The sequence below is a fragment of the Ambystoma mexicanum genome, chromosome 1q, assembly GCF_040938575.1.
Source record: "Ambystoma mexicanum isolate Mex_15411 chromosome 1q, UKY_AmexF1_1, whole genome shotgun sequence".
NCBI classification, from domain to species: Eukaryota; Metazoa; Chordata; class Amphibia; order Caudata; family Ambystomatidae; genus Ambystoma; species Ambystoma mexicanum.
The window spans coordinates 65,200,031-65,220,977 of record NC_090922.1 but is presented as its reverse complement, the minus strand read 5'-3'; the positions used below and the strand labels follow the sequence as shown (position 1 = coordinate 65,220,977).

The 20,947-nt window shown below is 46.5% G+C and overlaps 1 protein-coding gene across 1 annotated transcript in view; it reads right to left on the bottom strand.

Annotated features, from left to right (window-relative positions):
* The window catches only part of TERF2 (telomeric repeat binding factor 2), a 498,766-nt gene that overhangs the window by 156,265 nt on the left and 321,554 nt on the right, over positions 1-20,947 (bottom strand). Inside the window, exon 6 of the mRNA XM_069635526.1 lies at positions 2,126-2,214. Within this exon, the coding sequence (XP_069491627.1) occupies positions 2,126-2,214 (89 nt within the window). The remainder of the gene's footprint in view (positions 1-2,125; positions 2,215-20,947) is intronic.

Genomic DNA, 20,947 nt, shown 5'->3' with positions numbered 1-20,947 from the left:
TTGGCTGTCCTGTGGCTTGGCCTGTGCTGATGGTGGAGCTTTGTGTGGCAGTTTGAGCATCGGAATTGCCCTCGATGTTGATGCCCTGGTGCCATCATCCCTGGGCCTGGATTTTTTAACAGGTGTCCTGGCCTGTGCGGCTACAACCTGTCTGTCACTGTCAGCATCCGTGCCTATGGGGGACCAAGAGAGGCAGGGCATCAGTGATGGTAGTATGTGCATCATGAATACATTGGTGTTAGTGCAGTTATTCCCATTTGATGCATTGCATTCTTGTAGTTGTGGCGGACAGGGCGCTTGCAATAGCGGGAGGTTATATTGGCATACGTCAGGTTCTCACATTTTTGCGGTGGGGTCTGCTGTGGGGCCTACCGTTGTGTTTTGGTTTGCGTGCAGTGTGACACATGCAGTTTTACTGTGTGTAGGTTTCTATTGGGTATGGAATTGGCATGCAGCATGCATATTAATGTGACAGTGGTTGGCCCACCATCTGGACCGGGATATGTCCATGTGTGTATGATGGGGCATGCATTGCCTTACTTCACTATCCTATTAGTTGACCTACACCATGCTTTGGTTGTGGGGACACTCACCTTCATCTGCCGATGACGGTACTCCCAACTCACCATCTCCGAATCCTTCGATTCCCTCCATGATGATGGTCGTGCTGCATGTCTCTTCCCACCTGGTGAGTTTGGTGAGAGAGTGGTCCCCGCAGCCTGTTGCCAGCCCCTGACTGCGGTTGGCCGACAATATATTTCTGACGCGGAGGCATAGATCGTCCCACCGCTCACCGCTTCTTTACATCTTTGACAGTGCGGGTGGTGGTGCCGACCGCACTGACGTTCCTGGCCACTTCGTCCCATATTTCTTTCTTGCAGAGTTGGGCGGGACGCCTCAGGTCTGCCGAAAACACCTCATCGGCATGCTCAACCAATGTGTCTGCCAACATTTTGAGCTCATCATCTGAGAATCTCTTCTTGCGCAGCCGGGAGGCGCCTTTCCCGGTAGCTTTTGCCATTTTATGCAGTTTCTGTGTGCTCTCTAGTCAGTACAGGTCCTGTGTTTGGAGGATTTCAATGGATTGTGTTTTTAAAGATGGCCGCCGGCACATTTCCCGTTCTGGCGCGATGACCTTACTTCCGGGTCCGGTTTTTATGGACCCGGTAATACCACTATGGTCTACTGGTGCCGTTATTTAGGGGTAGTCATAGGCGGAGCCGGTATCAGCGCGTTTCATGATGCCGCTATCGGGGGGGTTGGGGGTCATTACGGCATGGCGGTACGGCCATTACTGGCATGGCGTGAGGTGCGTGTACGCACTCTCGTAATCAGCTGCTATTTGTGGCGTCAAGACTACTCGGACGCGTTATTACCGCCATGCCGGTAATGACTGTTTTTTACTGCAAATCTAGTAATGAGGCCCACTGTGGAGGTGTGATATGCTGAAAATATTTGTATTTATTTTTTATATATATATTTTCTTAGTGTATGCAACTTGAAGTATGCTGTTAAAAGTGTTATCCCTGTCTTGGCTCTTTTCTGCAGCTAATTGTATGTTATCATTGTTGTAATACATATTTTGTTTGCCTGAAAGATGAACAGCTCCCTCTAGCGGTTATAACAGGCAAAGCGGGCAGTCTATTCTGCGCAACTTGAAGTCTTATTGTTGTATGCGTAAGGCAAAAGCTCCCTCTAGTTGTGGTAACAGGCGAAGCGGGCAAATGCCGGCTTCAGACAAACATACATCTATCCTTTTATTATACAGTATATGATTGAGACTAAAGGCAGAGCTATCAAGTATGTGGAATGCATGACATTACGGTACAGGTAATATAGCTCAGTGGCAACGCGCTCGTCTTGGAAGTAAGACGACGCAGAGCATCACAGGTTTGAATCCCGGGTGCGTGCTTAGAAACCTCTTTGGTTTTAAGCGCGTTATAAAAAAACAATTATAATATAATAATGATAATATACTACCGTGGATCAGGAAATTGGCAGACTAGATGGATGTGGCAACCTTCCCCTGCAATCCCATTGCATTCCTCTAAGTAACAGTGACTATGCATTAGAAATAGAAGAAGCTAGGTGAGGACGACAAGACACTTTCAAAAGCTTTACTTACATATGGGGCTCAATGGGTTCTTCCATAACCAAAAGCTTTTGTTCCAGTGAAATATTTTGTTCTCTGGCAATGACAACCTTGTGGGCATGCTGCAAATAAAAACAAGAGCAAGGTCAGAAACAGGGATCCAGGCGCAGAATTTTATCCACCGGACTCAAAACAAGTTGACAATAGCTGCCAGTGTGACCAAGCATCTATGTAAAATGAAATATAATTTCCTAGCAGATTTTTCAGCAAATGTACAAGTATTCTTGAACAGTGGCCACCGTTTCTTAGTCCTATATACCACATGCGTCAAATAGGGCAAACATTTTACTTACTATGGCGAAGTATCAACAGAGCATACACAAACCTGTATCCGGTTCAAAACAAGATTTATTAACTATTAGGAAACATTTTCTTTTTGGCCCTTTCCCCCTCAAAGATATGGGATATTGTTTCTTTTTGCTCAAACCTGTCCTGACTTTTTGGAGGCAAGTCCTTCTGCTTTACTTGCCTTGCTTGTTTTACTCATTCTTATAGAGAAACTCACTGGCGCCTAAGACTGTCAGTACTGAGAGTCTATGGGCCTCATTACAAGTTGGCCGGTGCAGTAATAACGTGTCGGTAATAACGTTTACTGGCACGTTCCTGCACTGGCCAACTGCACGTTTGCCGGTGGGGCACCCGAGTTACCTACAGCTAAGAAGAGGAGGTAAGTCAGGCGCCGAACCCGCAAACATAGCCAGTAATACCCACACCGATATTACCGGTGCCAGTAATACCAGCAAATCCCCCCATGAGTCCAATGGGACTCCATGGAATGGGGATTTACAACCGTTGCCGGCATAACAGTAATACAGTTTGGTGGTATCTGTGTGTATTTACTGCAAATGTACCACCAAACTCCTATTCCTCGTTTTATGAATTCTTGTATTATTACAATCGCACAATCAACCTAAAGTGAAGTGCAGTTAGGATTCTTTGTGTCCTTAATGTGAGAAGCCAGAAGGTGTCTCACCCGCTAGTCCTCGGGGATCTGTCATCAAGGTGGCCAGGACACTGACACTGCTTTTGGATCCAGTTCCTGGGGGTGGACCAGTGCAGGAGGATCACCTGGGTGAGGGGTCTTCGGGGAGTGGTACACCTGATGGTGAGATGCGGTTTCCCCCTGCCTGTAACACCTTTAACCCATCCTACTTGGTAGGATATTTGGGAACTTTACCCCATCCACCTTTCCCTTCACCAACACTTTCACACGGACAGCCCGCTCTGGGAGAAAACAGACTCGCACCCGAGCGTTGTACCGGACATGTCCCACTACTATGGTCAGGCAATTACTGGTAACCACTCACACCTGACTTCCATTAAAGGGGTAGACCAGCTAAAAATTTTATTTAAAAAATAGATAGGCAACATTAAAAAAATGCTAGCACTTTTTTTTAAACTTCCTATGTAAAATTTTGAGCTATTCAAGCTCAAAATTCGCAAAAGCAAGCACATGGGCGCATCCATTTTGTGAAATGGATGCCCGCCTGTGCTGGCTTTTGCTTTTGCGGCACTAATGAAGGAAATGCCAGCCAGCTGTAGTAAACAAAAGCTACCGCTGGGTGGCTTTTCCTTCATTGGTGCTGTACGCGGAGGACGGGGACCGGAGACCAGAGCAGGAAAGCTGCAGCTGAATCTCGATAAGTGCTATTCATTTATTTTTAAAAATAAGCACTAGCTGCGTTTTTTTTCCTAAGTTTTCCAGGCTGGAGGAGCCCGGAAAACTTAGAAATAAAACCGCAGCTTTAAAAACGTATTTATGTTTGCGGTCGCTTTTGAAGCGACCGCAAACAAATACAACGTTATTGTGTTTGAAAACGCTGCAGTTTTTCTTTCCAAGTTTCTCAGGCTCCTCCGGCTTGGAGGAGCCTGAGAAACTCGGAAAGAAAAACCGCAGCGTTTTCAAACGCAACCACGTTGTGTTTCTGCCTGCTGTGGCCATCACTTTGGGTCTCCGGTGCTCCCCCAGGGGAGCACCGGAGACCCAAAGTGAAAGCCAAGGCAGGCAGAAACACAACGCGGTTGTGTTTACATGCCGCGGTGTTTCTGCCTACAGCTGATTTCCCATTTGGGGCTCTCGGGTTCCCCACGGGGGGCCCCCCGAGAGCCCCAAATGGGAAATGCTAAATGCTGCAGCGTTTCTGCCTAAATCTGCTTTCCCATTTGGGGCTCTCGGGCTCCCGTGGAGCCCGAGAACCCCAAATGGGAAAGCAGATTTAGGCAGAAACACAACCGTGTTGTGTTTCTGCCTGCCTTGGCTTTCACTTTGGGCTCCTCCGAGCCGGAGGAGCCTGAGAAACTTGGAAAGAAAAAACGCAGAGTTTTCAAACACAATAATGTTGTATTTGTTTGCGGTCGCTTCAAAAGCGACCGCAAACAAATACGTTTTTAAAGCTGCGGTTTTATTTCTAAGTTTTCCGGGCTCCTCCAGCCCAGAAAACTTAGAAAAAAAACTGCAGCTAATGCTTACTTTAAAAAAAAAAAAATAGCACTTACCGAGATTCAGCTGCAGCTTTCCTGCTCTGGTCTCCGGTCCCCGTCCTCCGCGTACAGCACCAATGAAGGAAAAGCCACCCAGCGGTAGCTTTTGTTTACTACAGCTGGCTGGCTTTTCCTTCATTAGTGCCGCAAAAGCAAAAGCCAGCACATGCGGGCATCCATTTCACAAAATGGATGCGCCCATGTGCTTGCTTTTGCGAATTTTGAGCTTGAATAGCTCAAAATTTTACGCAGGAAGTTTAAAAAAAAAAAGTGCTAGTATTTTTTTTTTTAATGTTGCCCATCTATTTTTTAAATACATTTCTTAGCTGGACTACCCCTTTAAGCTTCCTGACACAGATAAAAGGCGGAGCACAAGGGCACACTCTGAGCTAGGCAAAGCACACAAAGCAACAGCATTTTCCAGACGTGGGCTGAACGAGGGAAGAAAGACTGCAAACTAAGAAAGGTGTTCAAGAAAGGATATACCTTTGACCTTTCCGGCGAGAAACTGTTACTTTCCAGAATCCTTCAGATTAAAAAGCATAAGGCCAGGAAATCAGACTGAAGAATCCTGCATTGTGTGTTGGAGAGAGCCCGGGCCCTAGTCAATGGCTGATCAAGTCGGGGAGGAGCAGCAGCCACTGTGGTACCGTCCTTGGCTCCATGATCAAAGCACCGCCAAGGAGATCAACACAGCCGGTGAGTTGGGGAGACCGATGCAAGACCAGTCTGTGCTGAAGTCAAGGTTGCAAGTGGCAATATTGTATAAAGAGCGCAAGAACGACGATTGGTAATGCGTGTGATGAAAGACACGAGGAAAGCTTAAATTCTGATGTATGTTTGAACTTTAACAGAGAAAGATACAATACCAGTGACAGAGTGGTCCGGCACAGCAAGTGTACTCAATCGAAAGTCTCTGTGAGGTATCAAGCCAAGAAGTGGCAAAAGCGAAAGTAAAAGTTGAGAATGAGAAATTAATCAAAGTGGTCCTGCAACGGCTTAAGCAAAATCCATCTAACAATCGAAAGTCTTCGATTTTTGATACAAAGAGGAACGTTTTTTTTAAAACTTTGTTTATTAATTATGGTGGTACACGTCGCAGCTTGAACATGACATTACATAGAATACAATTGTTCTTATTACAAAGTCGAAACACAATTACAACCAGCATTTTGTTACACAGTCTGTTCGTTTTCAGGTCTAGTTGGGATACTTCCGTCCGAACCCAGTTCACACAAGTAGACTCTGAACGGGGCCCAAATGTCTTTAGGTTTACATGGTCTTGGTAGCGATAATACATACTGTTCTTCACATTCGTTGACCTGAGACAGTTCCCTTAGAAAATGATTGATCCGTGGTGCGTATGCATTCTTCCACTGTTGCAGTATACATTTTTTTGCTACTATACATGCTACATTAAATAAACGCCTGGTCATCTCCGAGGTCTTACCAATATCTCCAAATAGATATTTTCGGGGCGACAGGTCTGCAGGGATCTGTGTAATGTCCACCAGGCAGAACTTGTATATGGGAGGACAACTCCAATAAATATGGAAGGAATCGGCCTGTGCGCTTCCACATTTCGGACAACTAGCTGGGACATTTCGATGGAGAACTTAGCCACCTTCACAAGCGTATAGTGTAACTTATTCAGTACCTTAAATTGGATCTGGCGTAAGCCTGCATTTATAGACACCCATTAGGTGAGATCACAGTATTTTCCCCATGCCTTGTCTGAGATGGTGCTTCCCAGGTCAGCCTCCCACGAATCCCTGATACCATTTGTCGTGGGCGTATTCGCCTGTACCACTGCGTAGAGCCCTGAGACACTAACCTTCTGCTGTGTAGACAGTATTGTGAGGCATGGGTGGGAAGGTGGTTCTTCTGGAAACAGGGGCCATCTGGCCTTAAAGGCCATCCGCATCCGGTGGTATTGTAATATCTTCAGTTGATCCTTCCCCATACCAACTTTAAATTCCTCTAGTGTTATGAATTTACCATTAGGATATATATCTTTCAGTTTGAATTCCTCATCTGGATCCCAGTTTTTTTGGACATCCGGGTCAAAAGATGGTGCTATACCGGGGAAGGTCCAGAAGGGGGCTTCCGAGTAATAGGGAGTCTCCAGCTCCAGCCTACGAAATAATCTGGACCATGCATGCACTGTTATGCTAACCGGGTGGAATGGACAGTCATCCTTATGTTTTTTGCTAAAGATTATGGAACGTAAGTCGGTGGGGCAAACAGCATGTGTTTCAATAACAACATGGGGGGAGGTACACTGTACATCATACCAGTGCCTGATAAATTGGGCTTGCGCCACTAGGTAATACAATTCAAAATCTGGGGCTGCTATGCCCCCTTTATTGTAAGGTTCAACCATTTTTTCCCACTGCATTCTGGGTGTGCCCCCTCCCCAAACAAATTCCACCGCCAAGGAACAAAGGGTCTTAAAGAACTGTGCCCCCGGCCATAGTGGGACGTTTGTGAATATATACAATAACTTTGGCAATATTACCATTTTTAATATGGCCACTCGGCCAATGAGCGAAATGGGGAGTTTCGTCCATAAATGGAGCTTGGTGGATATAATACCTAGGAGATGTTCATGATTGTCAGAATAAAGAGTGGCACCGCCACCAGACACAATAATTCCCAGGTATCTCATTTTGCTTGGGGACCATTTTAACCCATATGTGTTGGCTGGGCATCTCGTGGCATGGGTGAGGGGGAAAATCTCAGATTTGGATCTGTTTGTTTTATATCCAGAATACTCGGCAAATTCCTGGATGGCCTCGATCGCCGGGCCTAAGTGTATATCCGGCTCACGGATGTATAACAACGTGTCATCGGCATATAGGAATATGGAGTGAGTCAGGCCGGCCATTGTGATACCTCTCTGTCCCTGGTGTTCCCTAATTGCTGCAGCCACCGGTTCAATGGTGAGGGCAAATAGTATTGGGGAGAAAGGGCAACCCTGTCTCGTACCCCTCCCTAGCCCAAACCAGTCGGACATCGTGCGACTGGTCAGTACCCTGGCTCCAGGGTCAGAGTACAGCAGACTAACGCATCTCAAAAAGTATGGGCCTATACCAAATTTCTTCAACACTTTAAACAAAAACAACCAAGATACTGAATCGAACGCTTTTTCAGCGTCCAACGACACAGCCACTGCCTGAGCTTCTGGTTTTATCTGGGCCATGATGCCAAACAATCTCCTAAGGTTAAGGGCCGTTGACCTAGTGGGAATAAAGCCGAACTGGTCTGAGTGTATCAATGTGGGCATGTGCGGGAGGAGTCTCGTGGCCAGGATCTTGCCAAATATTTTAGCATCACAATTTATTAGGGACAAGGGTCTGTAAGAGGACATCTCGTTGGGCGGCCGCCTGGGCTTCAGCAAGACTGTTATTATGGCCTCTCTCATTGATGGTGGTAGGGTGCCCACCTCAACTGCCTCCTCCCATACCGACAGTAGCACTGGGGATAGTTTCTCACTTAACTCCTTGTTTAGTTCCTCCCCCAACCCATCTGAGCCCGGTGCTTTGCCGCTAGCCAGTGACTTGATCGCTTCAGCGATTTCATCCTTGGTCAGGGGCTGCTCCAACGCGAGTCTGTATTCCGCAGGCAGCGTTAGGAGGGGAATGCTGTCGAGGTACTTTTCCACGTCACTCGATGATTTTGAATCATGGTTGGAATACAGGTCTATGTAAAAACGAGTGAATTCCCTATTTATCCCTTATTCGCTAGTGACCGCCGAGCCGTCACTCGTTGATATACTGGAGATCGTCAAGTGCTGTCTATCTGCTTTAAGGAGGAATGCCAAGGTGCGTCCAGCTCTGTTGCCCTCGCCGTATATACGCGCTCTATGAGGGGCTGACATATACAGCAGTTCTCTAGCAGCTAGTTTATTAAATTCCAATACGGCACTATTGATTTCCGCAAGGGTCTCGTTGTCATGCCCATCAGTGTATTTCGCTTCTAAACTGCCCAATAATTGTTCCACCACACCAAGTTCGTTCCTGACTGCCTTCAGCATGCCTGTGGATTTAGAGAGCAACATCCCTCCCACCCAAACCTTGAATGCCTCCCAGAGAGTATGGCGACTATCTACAGATCGAGTATTGGTTTCAAGGAAGTGTTCAACTTCTATGTGCAATGCCTCTGCTACTGCAGAGTCCTTCAGGATGTCCAGTGGCATCCTCCATCGCCTAACCGTGGGAGCTGTATCCCTCTATGACATTTCCATTGTAACAGGGAAGTGGTCTGAAAGGGTGCGGGGAAGTATCTCACACATGTCTAAATGACTCATGAGGCTTGTGGAAGCAAGCCAATAATCTATTCTGGACTCCGTGTCATGTACTGTAGAGTAAAATGTGTATTGTTTCTTATAGGGGTGTAGTAGCTCATCTCCTGAGGCCCGACACTGCAGGAGCAGCGGGGCCAGCCATGAATCATTCCCGGATCAGCTGCTGCAATTTGGTAAGCGCCTCCACATTGCGCTAATTTTCATTGCATCCAAATTCGAAAATCCAAAATCGATGCCTAAATGCCCACAATTGCTCTGTGATGCCCTACTAAGGACCTAGGCAGCCCTACAGCTGCCCCGCACCTGCAAGAGCACGATTCCGCCCTGCTTGCAGCACCGAGGTACATGAGGTACCCTTTCCAAGATGGCCACCGCTTTCAGGCTGGTCTCACCCTGTGACTTACCAGGCACACAGCAGTAGTCTTGGCCTTGCATGATTGGCCACTCTGACTACATCCCCTGCCATTGGGCGCTGGCAGGCGAAGCCGGCCCTCTCCCTCCAAGGCCCTCGGAAACAAGGCTGGTGCCTGTTCTCAGCCTGTTATCTGCCAGTACTGCCGTCTGCCAGACCCCCTGGACTCCTAATTCCTAGTGATTCAAGGTATAATTCCGGGCTCGGCTGTAATTTACCTTTGGTCACATAAAACTCGTCTCTGTACTTGTGCCTCATGGACACTCGCGTACCTCTTCCCCTATTGTTCATATGCATGCCGCACTGCACTTTCATGATCACCACTCACATAACTGTGATGTCTACCTACCTACCTGTAACCTGCTGCATTCATCTACTCGACCTAGCCAAACTATTGCCTTGAATTATTGATTGTACTTTTGGTCCTCTACCCTCCTAGTCAGCATAGCTGAACCTTTGTTGCTGAGACCTTGTTTGCATTTGATTCTGTACTTACCTAGTCGGCCCAATCTCTGAGTCATTGGGCCTCATTAGGACCCAGGCGGAGTGGGTTTCCGCCAGCGCTAATCGCGGCGGACCCGTCCGCCGTACTACGAGTTCCCTTAGCGCCATGGAGGTTTTCTCCGCCTGGTTTTACCAGGCGGAGAAAACCATGGCGCTACGGGACCTCGTTGTTAATTACGCCACCGTATTTTACGGTGGCGTAATTAACTCCTTCCCCACTCCCATTATACCCTATGGGGCAAGAATGGGAATGGGGAAGGGCAGAATGGGGATTGGGGATTTACCGCTCCGCCGAGGTCGGAATGGGGCGGTAAATCCGCCAACCCCCATGGCGCTATCGACGGCTTTCCGCCGTGCTTCGCGGTGCATTTAGCACCGCGAAATCCGCCTGGGTCCTAATGAGGCCCATTGTTTACACTTGCACTTGTACTTTCTTAGCCAGCACAGTTAAACCTCTGCCTCTGAGACCCCGATTGCATTTGCGCCTGTACTTACCTAGCCGGTATAGTTGAATCATTGCTATTGAGTCACTGACTACATATATCATATTAGCACTTAGTATCTAGGTGACTTTTACTACCAAATCGTTCCTACATGCTAATACCTCTAGCATACATTGTGCTTTGTACTTGTTACCAAAGGCTCCCACCAACTACTAATGTGGTACGCTAGATAGGCCTCCTTACATAACTATGTATCGACCAGCTATTTACACAGTCCTACTGAGGACTATCCTACATCTACTCATCATGCTAGATGTTAGCCTACCTAACACCCTGCCTCCTTTGACATCGGTAATACATCTGACCTGTAACTCTCCAGGCCAATACCTATATTCTAGCCACGGATCCCTTGAGACAGGCACCTCTGTATTACGTCCATGTGATACACTTAGTAGAAACCTTAGACTCCGCGCCAGGCTAACTAAACTGCATGAACCTCCTCGTAGGTCTCTTCCCCCTACCAACATCAAAACTAACCACCAGCAGATTTGTAATCCTCGCTATATTAGACCACCTCCTTCACCCAATTCCAATACCTGCCCAACTCAGAACAATAAGCCCACTACACCTAACACACCTACTACTCCATCCCCCCAAGCTACAGAGGTCTCCAAGACCCCAACTATCGTTGGAGCACTCCTGAACGTGAGATCGCTTGTCGCCCATGCCCTAGACATTGCCGATCTAATCTCAGAAGGCAACCTTGACTTTCTCGCTATTACAGAGACGTGGCTACACAATGCAGCAGGACCCTCACTCATGCTAGCCATCCCGGACGGCTATACGATAATCAGAAATGACCGAGAAGGTGCAAGAGGTGGTGGCATCGCCATAATCTCCAAAACGAGCCTCTCACTCAGACTACTACCCACCCAATCGATCCAATCTTGCGAGACCTTATCTGCTAAAATCCAGATAAATAATAATCAAACTCTCAACATCCACCTTTTATATAGACCCCCAGGGCCCCTAGGCACCTTTGAAGAGGATCTCCACAACCTTCTCACTAATAACCTCAAACCTTGTTCGCAAATAATCCTCCTTGGGGACTTTAACTTAGGTTTCCATGACACTACGGATATTAATGCTACAGTGGTAGCCAACACTATTCACGTTCTAGGCCTAACTCAAAGAGTTGACAAGCCTACGCACCTGAAGGGAAGAACGCTAGATTGGATAGCCGACTGTAACTGCTCAGCCACTATCCTATCCATAAGACCCCTACCTTGGACAGACCATTCTTTAGTGTCCTTTAACCTAGCCACTTCCAGACCTAACCCTACAGTCCTTCCAATAGCACCGCCATGCTTAACCAGAAACAAAAAATGCATTACGGTAGAGAAAGTGATCCCAGTTATATTACCGACCCTCAATGCATTATCAGCTAATCTAAGCCCTAGCACCCTAGTACAAGAATTCAATAATATCATGCTTGTCACCCTAGATAAACTGGCACCTCTCAAACTCAGGCCAAGCAAACCAAAAGCTCACCTAAACAAATGGTTTACTGCACAGCTAAGAGACTTACGCATCCTGAAAAGAAAAAAGTGAAACTACCTGGAGGCTCTGCCCTTCAGTCGATAACAAAGCCAAACTAACCTCTCTCTCCTCACTTTACAAAAAAGAAGTCCGCCAGGCAAAACGTAATTCGTATGATGACCGAATAGCCAACTCTAATTCAAGCATGAAAGAGCTCTTTTCTATTCTAAAGGAACTTGAGTCTCCTATCGCCACACCGGATGCCTGTACCAAGGACAAACCTTGGTGCACAGATATCCAGCAAGCCCTAACAAATAAAATTATTACTCTCCAAAATAAAATCCAGCAAAAAAAAGTAGTACTTAAAATTCAGGATTCGCCTAAAATGCCCAACACTAAATCTATTGGCGTACAGCGATTCCTTCCACTTCTCTAAAATGACCACCTTGGAAGTAGAAAAAATTATCCTGTCGCTTAAACCATCTAACTGTAAAGGTGACCTTTGCCCAGCACAGTTAATAAAAGACGCTGCCAGAGAATTATCGCCCTTTATCACCAAACTGATTAACGCCTCCTTTGCCTTAGCCACCATCCCGGCCAACCTTAAACAGTCCTGGGTACTCCCCCTACTTAAAAAGCAGACATTAGACCCCCTCATCCCTACTAATTACCGCCCTATTACTACGGTACCGTTTCTTCTCAAGATTCTGGACAAAGCCGCTTATAACCAAATTCAAAAGCATCTAGAACTACACAACCTCCTAGGAGAGAGACAATTGGGCTTCCGTCCCCTACATGGAACTGAAACTGCCCTTATTGACTTGAAATCCCAAATTGACGAGCTACGAGACAAAGGGAGAACAGTACTTCTGCTACTCCTTGACCTCTCAGCCGCCTTTGATTTGGTGGATCATAAAGTCCTCTGTAGTCACCTGGATTCCGCCGCCCATTTCTCCCCGGAAGCCATCAGATGGATTGAGTCATTTCTGAGTGAAAGAACGATGAGTCTTCTCCCCCTCGGCAGTGGCAGATCCCACCCTTATCTCATGCGGTGTCCCCCAGGGCTCCTGCGTCTCCCCAACTCTATACAACATCTTCACCAAGCCCTTGTTTGATGATTTGGACCATCTCGGTATCACCTACACTAACTATGCAGATGATACACATATCCTCCTCCCGCTTTCTGGGGATCATGCAAAAGACACAGAATTGGTGAACAAGGTATATCTTATCATCCAGGCATGGATGGCCACTCATGGCCTCTGTCTGAACGATGATAAAACAGAGTTGATTATCCTGGGCACTCAAACCAATATAAAAAAACTAGGTCAGGAATTCTCCTCATTTAACATAGACGGGAATATCATCCAAGTATCCAAGGACGTAAAAACCCTGGGATTCTATCTTGACTCTAGCCTATCTCTTGACAAACAGCTAAAATCCCTTGCCTCCTCCACGGCTTACATGTGCAAATTGATAAGAGCCGGTAAACCTTTCCTTTCCAACAAGAGTTGCTTAATCCTGGCTAGAGCCTTAATATTCTCTAGGATTGACTATTGCAAAGCTCTCTACTCCGGGGCGAATAAAACTATAACGCAAAGACTACAAATATTACAAAATATGCCCTGAGAGCAGCACTAGGCATAAACAAAAGATCCCACATCTCTGCTGCCAGACGCCATCACAACTGGTTGACCACTGAGAACAAAATAACACTCAAAATGTTATCCCTGACCCACAAAGCTCTTAATAACTCCACCCCAAATACCTGATTGACAAATTCCACAGGAGAACATCCCTCAGACCGACTAGAGCTGTCAATTCCAATTGCCTGACAATACCGAACTTTAGACTTAAGACGATCGGAGGTAATAGCTTTCAGGTAAAGGCTGCAAAGACCTGGAACTCACTACCACAAGACCTGAGAGTGGACTTACCCTACCCTCGCTTTAGAAAAAATGTCATCCAACTCCTCACCTCGACTGACCTCAGCTGACCTCACATGACCCATGTCACCTACAACCCTGATTGCCCTCACTTGAACCTTGTATATTTTGTAATTATCTGTGTCTTCTACTGTACATTCTGCCATGATGTAACCTGTAACGTGATTGACCTTTCTCGAATTTTGCATACTTTGTATTCACTGTATTTTATATTGTACGCTATGCTTTGATGTAACCTGTAAGCTTTGCATTTTCTTGCCACTGCGCCCTGCTACCCTTGGGTCTGGCGCGCATAAAAAGTGAATAAACCAACAAACAAACAAACAGTGATCTCCATGCGTCTTCTATTGTCAATTGCGACAGAATTTGTGACAACATTACCGCAGCCTTGGAGGGGGAATCGAGGTTTTGTATTGGACCAATCTAGTGTGACATCAAGGATTGTGTTAAAGTCTCCTCCCCAGAGGATCTGTTCAGAGCCCGTATACTCCAATTCCTGTACAACATTTACATAAAACTCAGGGTCATCAACGTTTGGTCCATAGGTGTTCACAAGTATCATTTCCCTCCCCGCAACACTACCCCACACTATAACATAACGCCCATGAATGTCCACCTTACTCCTACCGAGTCGAAAACCAACAGAAGGGTGTATGAGGGTGAGAAAACCCCCCCTCGCCTGCGTGGAGTAGTCAGTATAGAATCTATGTTGTCCCCAGTTTTTCAAAAAGTCCATGTTTACCTTTTGGAGTGCACAAGTCTCTTGTAACATAATCACCTGTGGGAGGTGTCTAGTAACGTAAGCCCCAACCTTTCGAGACTTAGCCCGGTTATTTAAACCGCAGACATTCCATGTCAGGAGTTTTAACTTCATTCCGCTATCCCTTGTTCCGGTGTATGCCATGACTGTGCCTCAATATCATTTCACTTGTATCGGATTGGACCAGATGAATGTCATGTGCAACGACGCCACCAACATTTACAACCTGTAGAACCCTTTCAACTGGGTCTCCAATTCCCACCCCTCCATCATGAATTCCGTATATCTCAACAACCAACATTGTAACACCCCAACTCGTGCCCCCACCCACATCATCACCCCCAACAAGACGATGCTGCCCCATAACGTTCGGGTCTACCCCGATGGGCATTTCCCCCCGATAACTTTGGAACTTTCCTAGGGGTACCTGCTGCATCCATCCGGCCGCCCTTTCGGGGGCTCACGGCTCAAAAATACTTTGAATCTACATCTAGGCCGCTCTAAGCCATTCTTTTAGTTTTCACCCTCCACGTGGTCTCCCGCGCCGGGAATCGGATATTGTGGACCCACTAGTCCGCTGCATCAAGTCTATCTGCTCCAGGCTGGACCGTTTTGATCATTTGCCCTTCCTCTGGGAGGTAGTGGTATAGACGCCTCCACGTAGGACATGGCTTCCGCCGGATTCTCAAAAAAATGGGCTCTGCCGCCATGTTGAATTCTGATTTTAGCGGGGAAGATCAGGGCATAGGGTACATTCCGCTTTCGCAGTTGTTATTTTACGGGTTCATAGGATCGACGTTGCGCATGTACCCCAGTCGAGAAATCCGGATATATGTGTATTCTTTGGTTATCAAAGTGCAAAGTACCTTTCTCTCTGGAGAGTCGAAGGATAGCGTCTCTGTCCCTATAGTTAAGGATGCGTGCTATTATGATGCGGGGCGGTGCTCCGGGTTTCGGCAGAGGTGCCAGAATGCGATGGGCTCTCTCCACTAGGAATTGTTCCAAGAAAGATTCAGCCCCCAGAGTATCTTTTAAAAGATGTTCCACTTGCCTCTCCATGTCGCCCTTGCCAAAGGATTCTGCCACACCCACAATCCGTATGTTATTTCTACGGGACCTTGACTCTAAATCCTCGCATTTAGCGTGGGTTTTACGAAGTTCTGTTTTAATTAGGGCTATGTCGCAGCCATGTTGCGTGATGGTGTCCTCGTTTGCACTTATCCTGTTCTCTGTTTCTGTGATCCGAGAACTTTCTTTCTCAACCCTGGCCTTAAGGGATCCGATCGTCGCCACAATGTCGTCAAGTTTGACGTTTACTGCCATAAAGCCGTTTTGTACTAGCGTTGACAATCGCTCTAATGGGTCTTCATCCTGCCTATCCGGCTGCTGCTGTGCTTCATGAGGCGCCTTGCTTGGCTGGGAGCTGGCGAAGGAATCCATTGGGCCCATCTTTTTCCCTCCTGTGCCTCCTTTTTTGACTCGGCCCATGTGGAATAGCGTGTAGTCTGAGAATGGGTTATGTCCTCCCACGTGTATTGTCGTTGGTAGAGGCAAAATAGTATGCAAGCCCAGCGTCTCCCTCGATCACTGCCAGGGCCAAGTGGTTGTGTACCACACTTGCTCTAGAACAAACAGATCGGTATTGCCACCATGCGGTCCCCCGGCTATTCAGGATATTTGGCGTGGTTCTTAGGGGGGTGGTCCGCGTGCCCACTTTGGACGATGCAAAGGGATTTTTCGGCCAGACTCGCTGTTGTGGCCCCTCAGGGTGTTGGGGGCCCCCCGGTCACACAGCAGGGGCGGATATGGAACCAAAGGCCGTATCACTCCAATCAGTGCAGGGCGCTGTCTTCCGCTTCCCTCTGCTAGTAGCCGATCAGGCACACATCAACAATGCAGGCCGCAACCCCCGACTCCAACCACTCGTTGCGTTCGTAGGGCCTTGTATCAAAAGTGGAGTCAGGGTCACACAAATTTCGCAGCATCCAGGGGTATCGCCTTGGTCGGCCTCAGAGCACGGGTCCCTCCTATCCAGCTGCACTTACTTGTTTTTTTGCTGGATCCGCCCTCGTGCAGCGTTCCAGGTGCTCCTGCATCGGCGGCATCACAAAGCGGGCCCCAGGACAGCCGCCTCACGCCCACCGAGGCTGCCTCCAACCTCGTCCGACACCGGAGCAGCCGACAAAGCAGGTTCCCCCTCCGAACTCTGCAGAGCCGCAGATCTAGGGTGTCGGGTCTCTGTAGCTCCGCTATGAGGGTTCGGCACTGCCACGCGTCGCGCCCCACCCCCTCTGCGGCCTGATCTTCTGCGCTCAGCCAGCGGATTCCAGCAGGAGTGCCGTGGAGCCGCTGGACGGCGACGCCCACACCATGCAGCTGCCTCTCTCCCTCGGGTGTAATTCCTCAGCAGCCCGGGCACGGAAATTCTCAATTTTTTCAGGGGACCTTCAGGAGGACCTACGGCACAGGAATCTTCGTGTCGTTAGTATAGAGAGCAGCCTAGAGAGGATATTCTTAACTCAGGATGTCTGTATGAGCCGAGCTCTCCCTTCAAGCGGCCATCTTTGATGCGCGCAACAGCGCCCCCACAAAGAGGAAAGTTTATAAAGTGAGATTACATGGTCCGAGCCCGAACGAGGCAGACCAATTGTGAACATTGTGATAAAGGGTTCCCAGCCAGAATGAGGGAGATCCGTGGTACGAGCCCTATCGAGGGAGACCAACTGTGAATATTGTGTTAAAAAGGGGGTCCGAGACCGAAGGAGGGAGACCCATGGTGAACAGTGGACTCGAGAACTTGTGAATGTGAAAATCCTGATAAGAAGGGAATGGTGCTTGATTGTTACGCCAGCCCCTCTGCAATAAGAGACTTATTGAGAAAGAGGCTTTGGCAGTAGGCCCCGATACCTATGATTTAAACTATATCCTCGTGGCAGAGAAGCCAGAGTGTGTGCGAAGCTCGAGTGTGCCACTTTGTCCCGTGCTGAAAACGTAGGAAAGGGAAGCCAACTGCTCAACTATCCTGACATATCATGTGTTGAACACTTGTCTTTTTGCATACATTGTTGTCTCACACCATTTGTATTTAGAAGTAAGGACTGGCAATAGGTTTATTAGTATAGGCCCTTTTATTTTAATAGAGACTCCCCTACAACTGCGTTATTATTATTTGATGGTCATAGCTTGCTCCCATCCTTAGATTTAAGGTTAGATAGGCATTCAACCAACCCATTGAAGATCAATAAACACCCTTGAACTGTGATCACTTGTGTGTCTTCACTGTTTGATACCATGCCTTCCTTACATTATCTTTTTGTATAATTACTTTTATGTTACTTTCAATATGTGCCTAAGACAAGCTGATGGCAGCTGTGATATTTTTACAATTTATTTGTGTTCTCTTACTCGTGAAATTTAGCATTTACCTCGAATGGCTACTAACAGTGGCTACCACCATAAGATGGCCTTGCAACAAAGTTTTTCGCTGGTTCTTTTGCCATTTCAACAAACAAGCTATTTAATATACTATGGGACCTGTCCGCAAAACTAGCTGGGTGAATTAATTCATTAAAATCTTCCCTTTGTCAGCCATCAAACTACTGATTTTATGATTCAGGCGAATCGCTATATTAGGCCACCACATTACCGGAAAATATCTTTTCCTTTTTTCTAGCATACATTCATTAACTATAGTTGTTTTTTTTTTGTACTATCAAAATCATGGTTTCCAACTTCAGGCAGGAGATAATGATCACTAGATTGTTTTACATATTTGTTAGCTGCTACACCTAAACACCATATCACCATATCAAAACATATAATCCAAAAGTGAGAATTTATTTTCCCTCTGCCAAGTTTAGTGCTGAGGACTATCACCATCAATACATCCATTCAAAGTGGATACATCCCACTCCCCAAAATTCCACAAATGTACTTGCCTCGTTCTCTTAGCTTCAACCTGGTATCAGAGTTTCATAAAGGTTGTCATCTAAACACTTGCTATTAAAGTCTCACATCACCATGACATATCCTGAATATTTCTGGTGCCATTTTCTTCCAATATCTCTGTCATTACTAGCATAAATGGCTCCCCTCCCACTTTTATAGGGTTCAAATAGATGTTTAACAATAAGTTTGTTAGGACACCCATCTTCTCCTCTATCAACTCAATTGAACCGTTAAAATATCTTCGTGCTCCGTCTCCCATTTCTCAATCGCTGCACCAATATCGATACGAACAGCAATAGGAGACCACCAAATGGTCTCCCCAATGGGCCCTTCTGTGCTCTAACAAACTTAACTATGAAACCATCCATAATAGGTACCTCCACGAGCCAGGTTTCATGTAGGCAAATTACTGGCACATTATTTCCAAAAATATTCTGATTTGAGGCCTGCAGCAAATATGAGAAACCTCTGGAATTCCATGAGACAAAGCTCAGAAGAGGAGTCTCCACATCCCATTTGCATAATCTACTTTTGGACTTGTTTGAGTGTAAAGTGTTAACAATAGAAACCCACTCCCTGTCTTTTTCCTCTGGGAAATTCATCACAGTCCATGTCTTCACACAACCCTCCCATCCGAGCTTATGTGGATGGCTAGTGGATCAAACCTATTCTTTACTTCCACATTAGGCAAGACCTTTGAATGTGTATCCCGTTCCCACCAATGGTTTAACCCCAGGGATAAAGAAATATCATACCCCATAGACAAAAGTGATCATGCGTCATCTAGCACCATTGGTTTTATCATATTTGAAGCAAGGTGAAGTTTAACTAATCCCAAGCATTGATCCTCAACAAATTCAACTTGTACAATATCTCTAGAAGCTATACAACGCAAACAGGGTAACTGATCAAAAAGAGCCAGCAGACTGTCTGTTCAATGACATATTCAAATCATCAAGGAATAATCTTTCCAAGTAGACAACATAGGCACTAACCAAACCTTTAAGGCCTGATTTGACAGTCAGAATTATATGTCTGTGATATAAATGGCATAGATGACTTCCTGCTACTATTTATATCTACTACTTTTATCTTTGGCCGTCCCACATCTTCAATAGGGTCCATAATGTAATTTCTTTTACATCCGATATTAACACCTTCAAACCTCATGTCAAGAGCCTCCGCTTTCTTAGTCGTTAAACAAGCCAACTGTTGGCTACATAAATTCCTTCCCACACCTATCAAACCTTTAAACAAGCATTTGTCACCCATATGTTTTACAACCAAGCCACCTAACAGTTTTTGTTTCCTCTCTTCCAAAGTGAGAAAACAGGTGACAACTCGGAGGATAATCCTTGTACAACTCCACGAGGCACCATTGGTGAATCACCACCCCTGCCTCTCTCTCCTTCTGTGGTGTCATTATCACTGTACATGATGGCCTCAGTAACTGTTCCGCCACCCCACCTGAATGTTCTGTCAGAAGACTTAGATCCAAGTCTGATACTTCATTGTCTTTCGCTTATGGTTTAAGAAAATGTGTGATCAAAAAAGCCCCTTTTATTATGTTTTTTCCCCTTTCCCAGATTATTCCCTCGTTTCTTGCCCTTTGACTTAGCTGTTTCCTCTGGCACTTGCTCAATTACTATACTTGCATCCTTATCGGCCTGTTCTCTTTCCGGTGTAACCTCTCCTTCATTTACATTAATTAGTGAAGCCTTCAATCTTCGGCAGAATTTTCTCGATCCCTTATTTTTAGGTTTGGCACAATTTTTCATATATTCTTCGATTTCTTTTTTGTTTGCATGCAAATTTCCTAGTTTAGCTACAATTGCTGTAAGCAAATGTTCCTGTGTCTTGAAATCCACTCTAATTATTTCACACAGCTTTACCAGGGATGTCAGAACAAAATTTAGAGCATGCATTGTGGATCAGGAATCCACTGGAGTCTCAGTACCGGATACATTTAACTCATTGGCAGGATGTTGCTGTGGAGTTAGCTGCTAGGAAAAAGATGACGGTTCAAAGAGCTTCAAACTTAAAGCAAAGGAGAGTGGGTTGGACGTGGTAAACGAGAATCATTGCCTTGAATAGCATCTCCCACTATAGCGTCGCATTCAAATGCAGATGTATCCATTGTTTGTTATTGGCTTTCTGCTGATCCTCTTTCAGGACCAGCCTGATAAACGTCTTGCATCTCTCCCGCCATAGTTTCCAACATCGAATTATCATTGAACAGATGTTACGCTCTCCTTAACTCTGCAGGAGCACCTGGAAACCTCATCCTCTCTGGAATCTGTGTCGGGACCTTCTGGGGACTGGAACCTCTGGGGTTGCTTCTGAAAGGGGATACAGGACTAAATGTCAGGAAACGGTGTTGACTGGACCCTTCCCTCCACCCTGCGCCCTCCCTGACTCCCCAACCCCTTATGGGCTGCGCTCACCTTGTTTATATG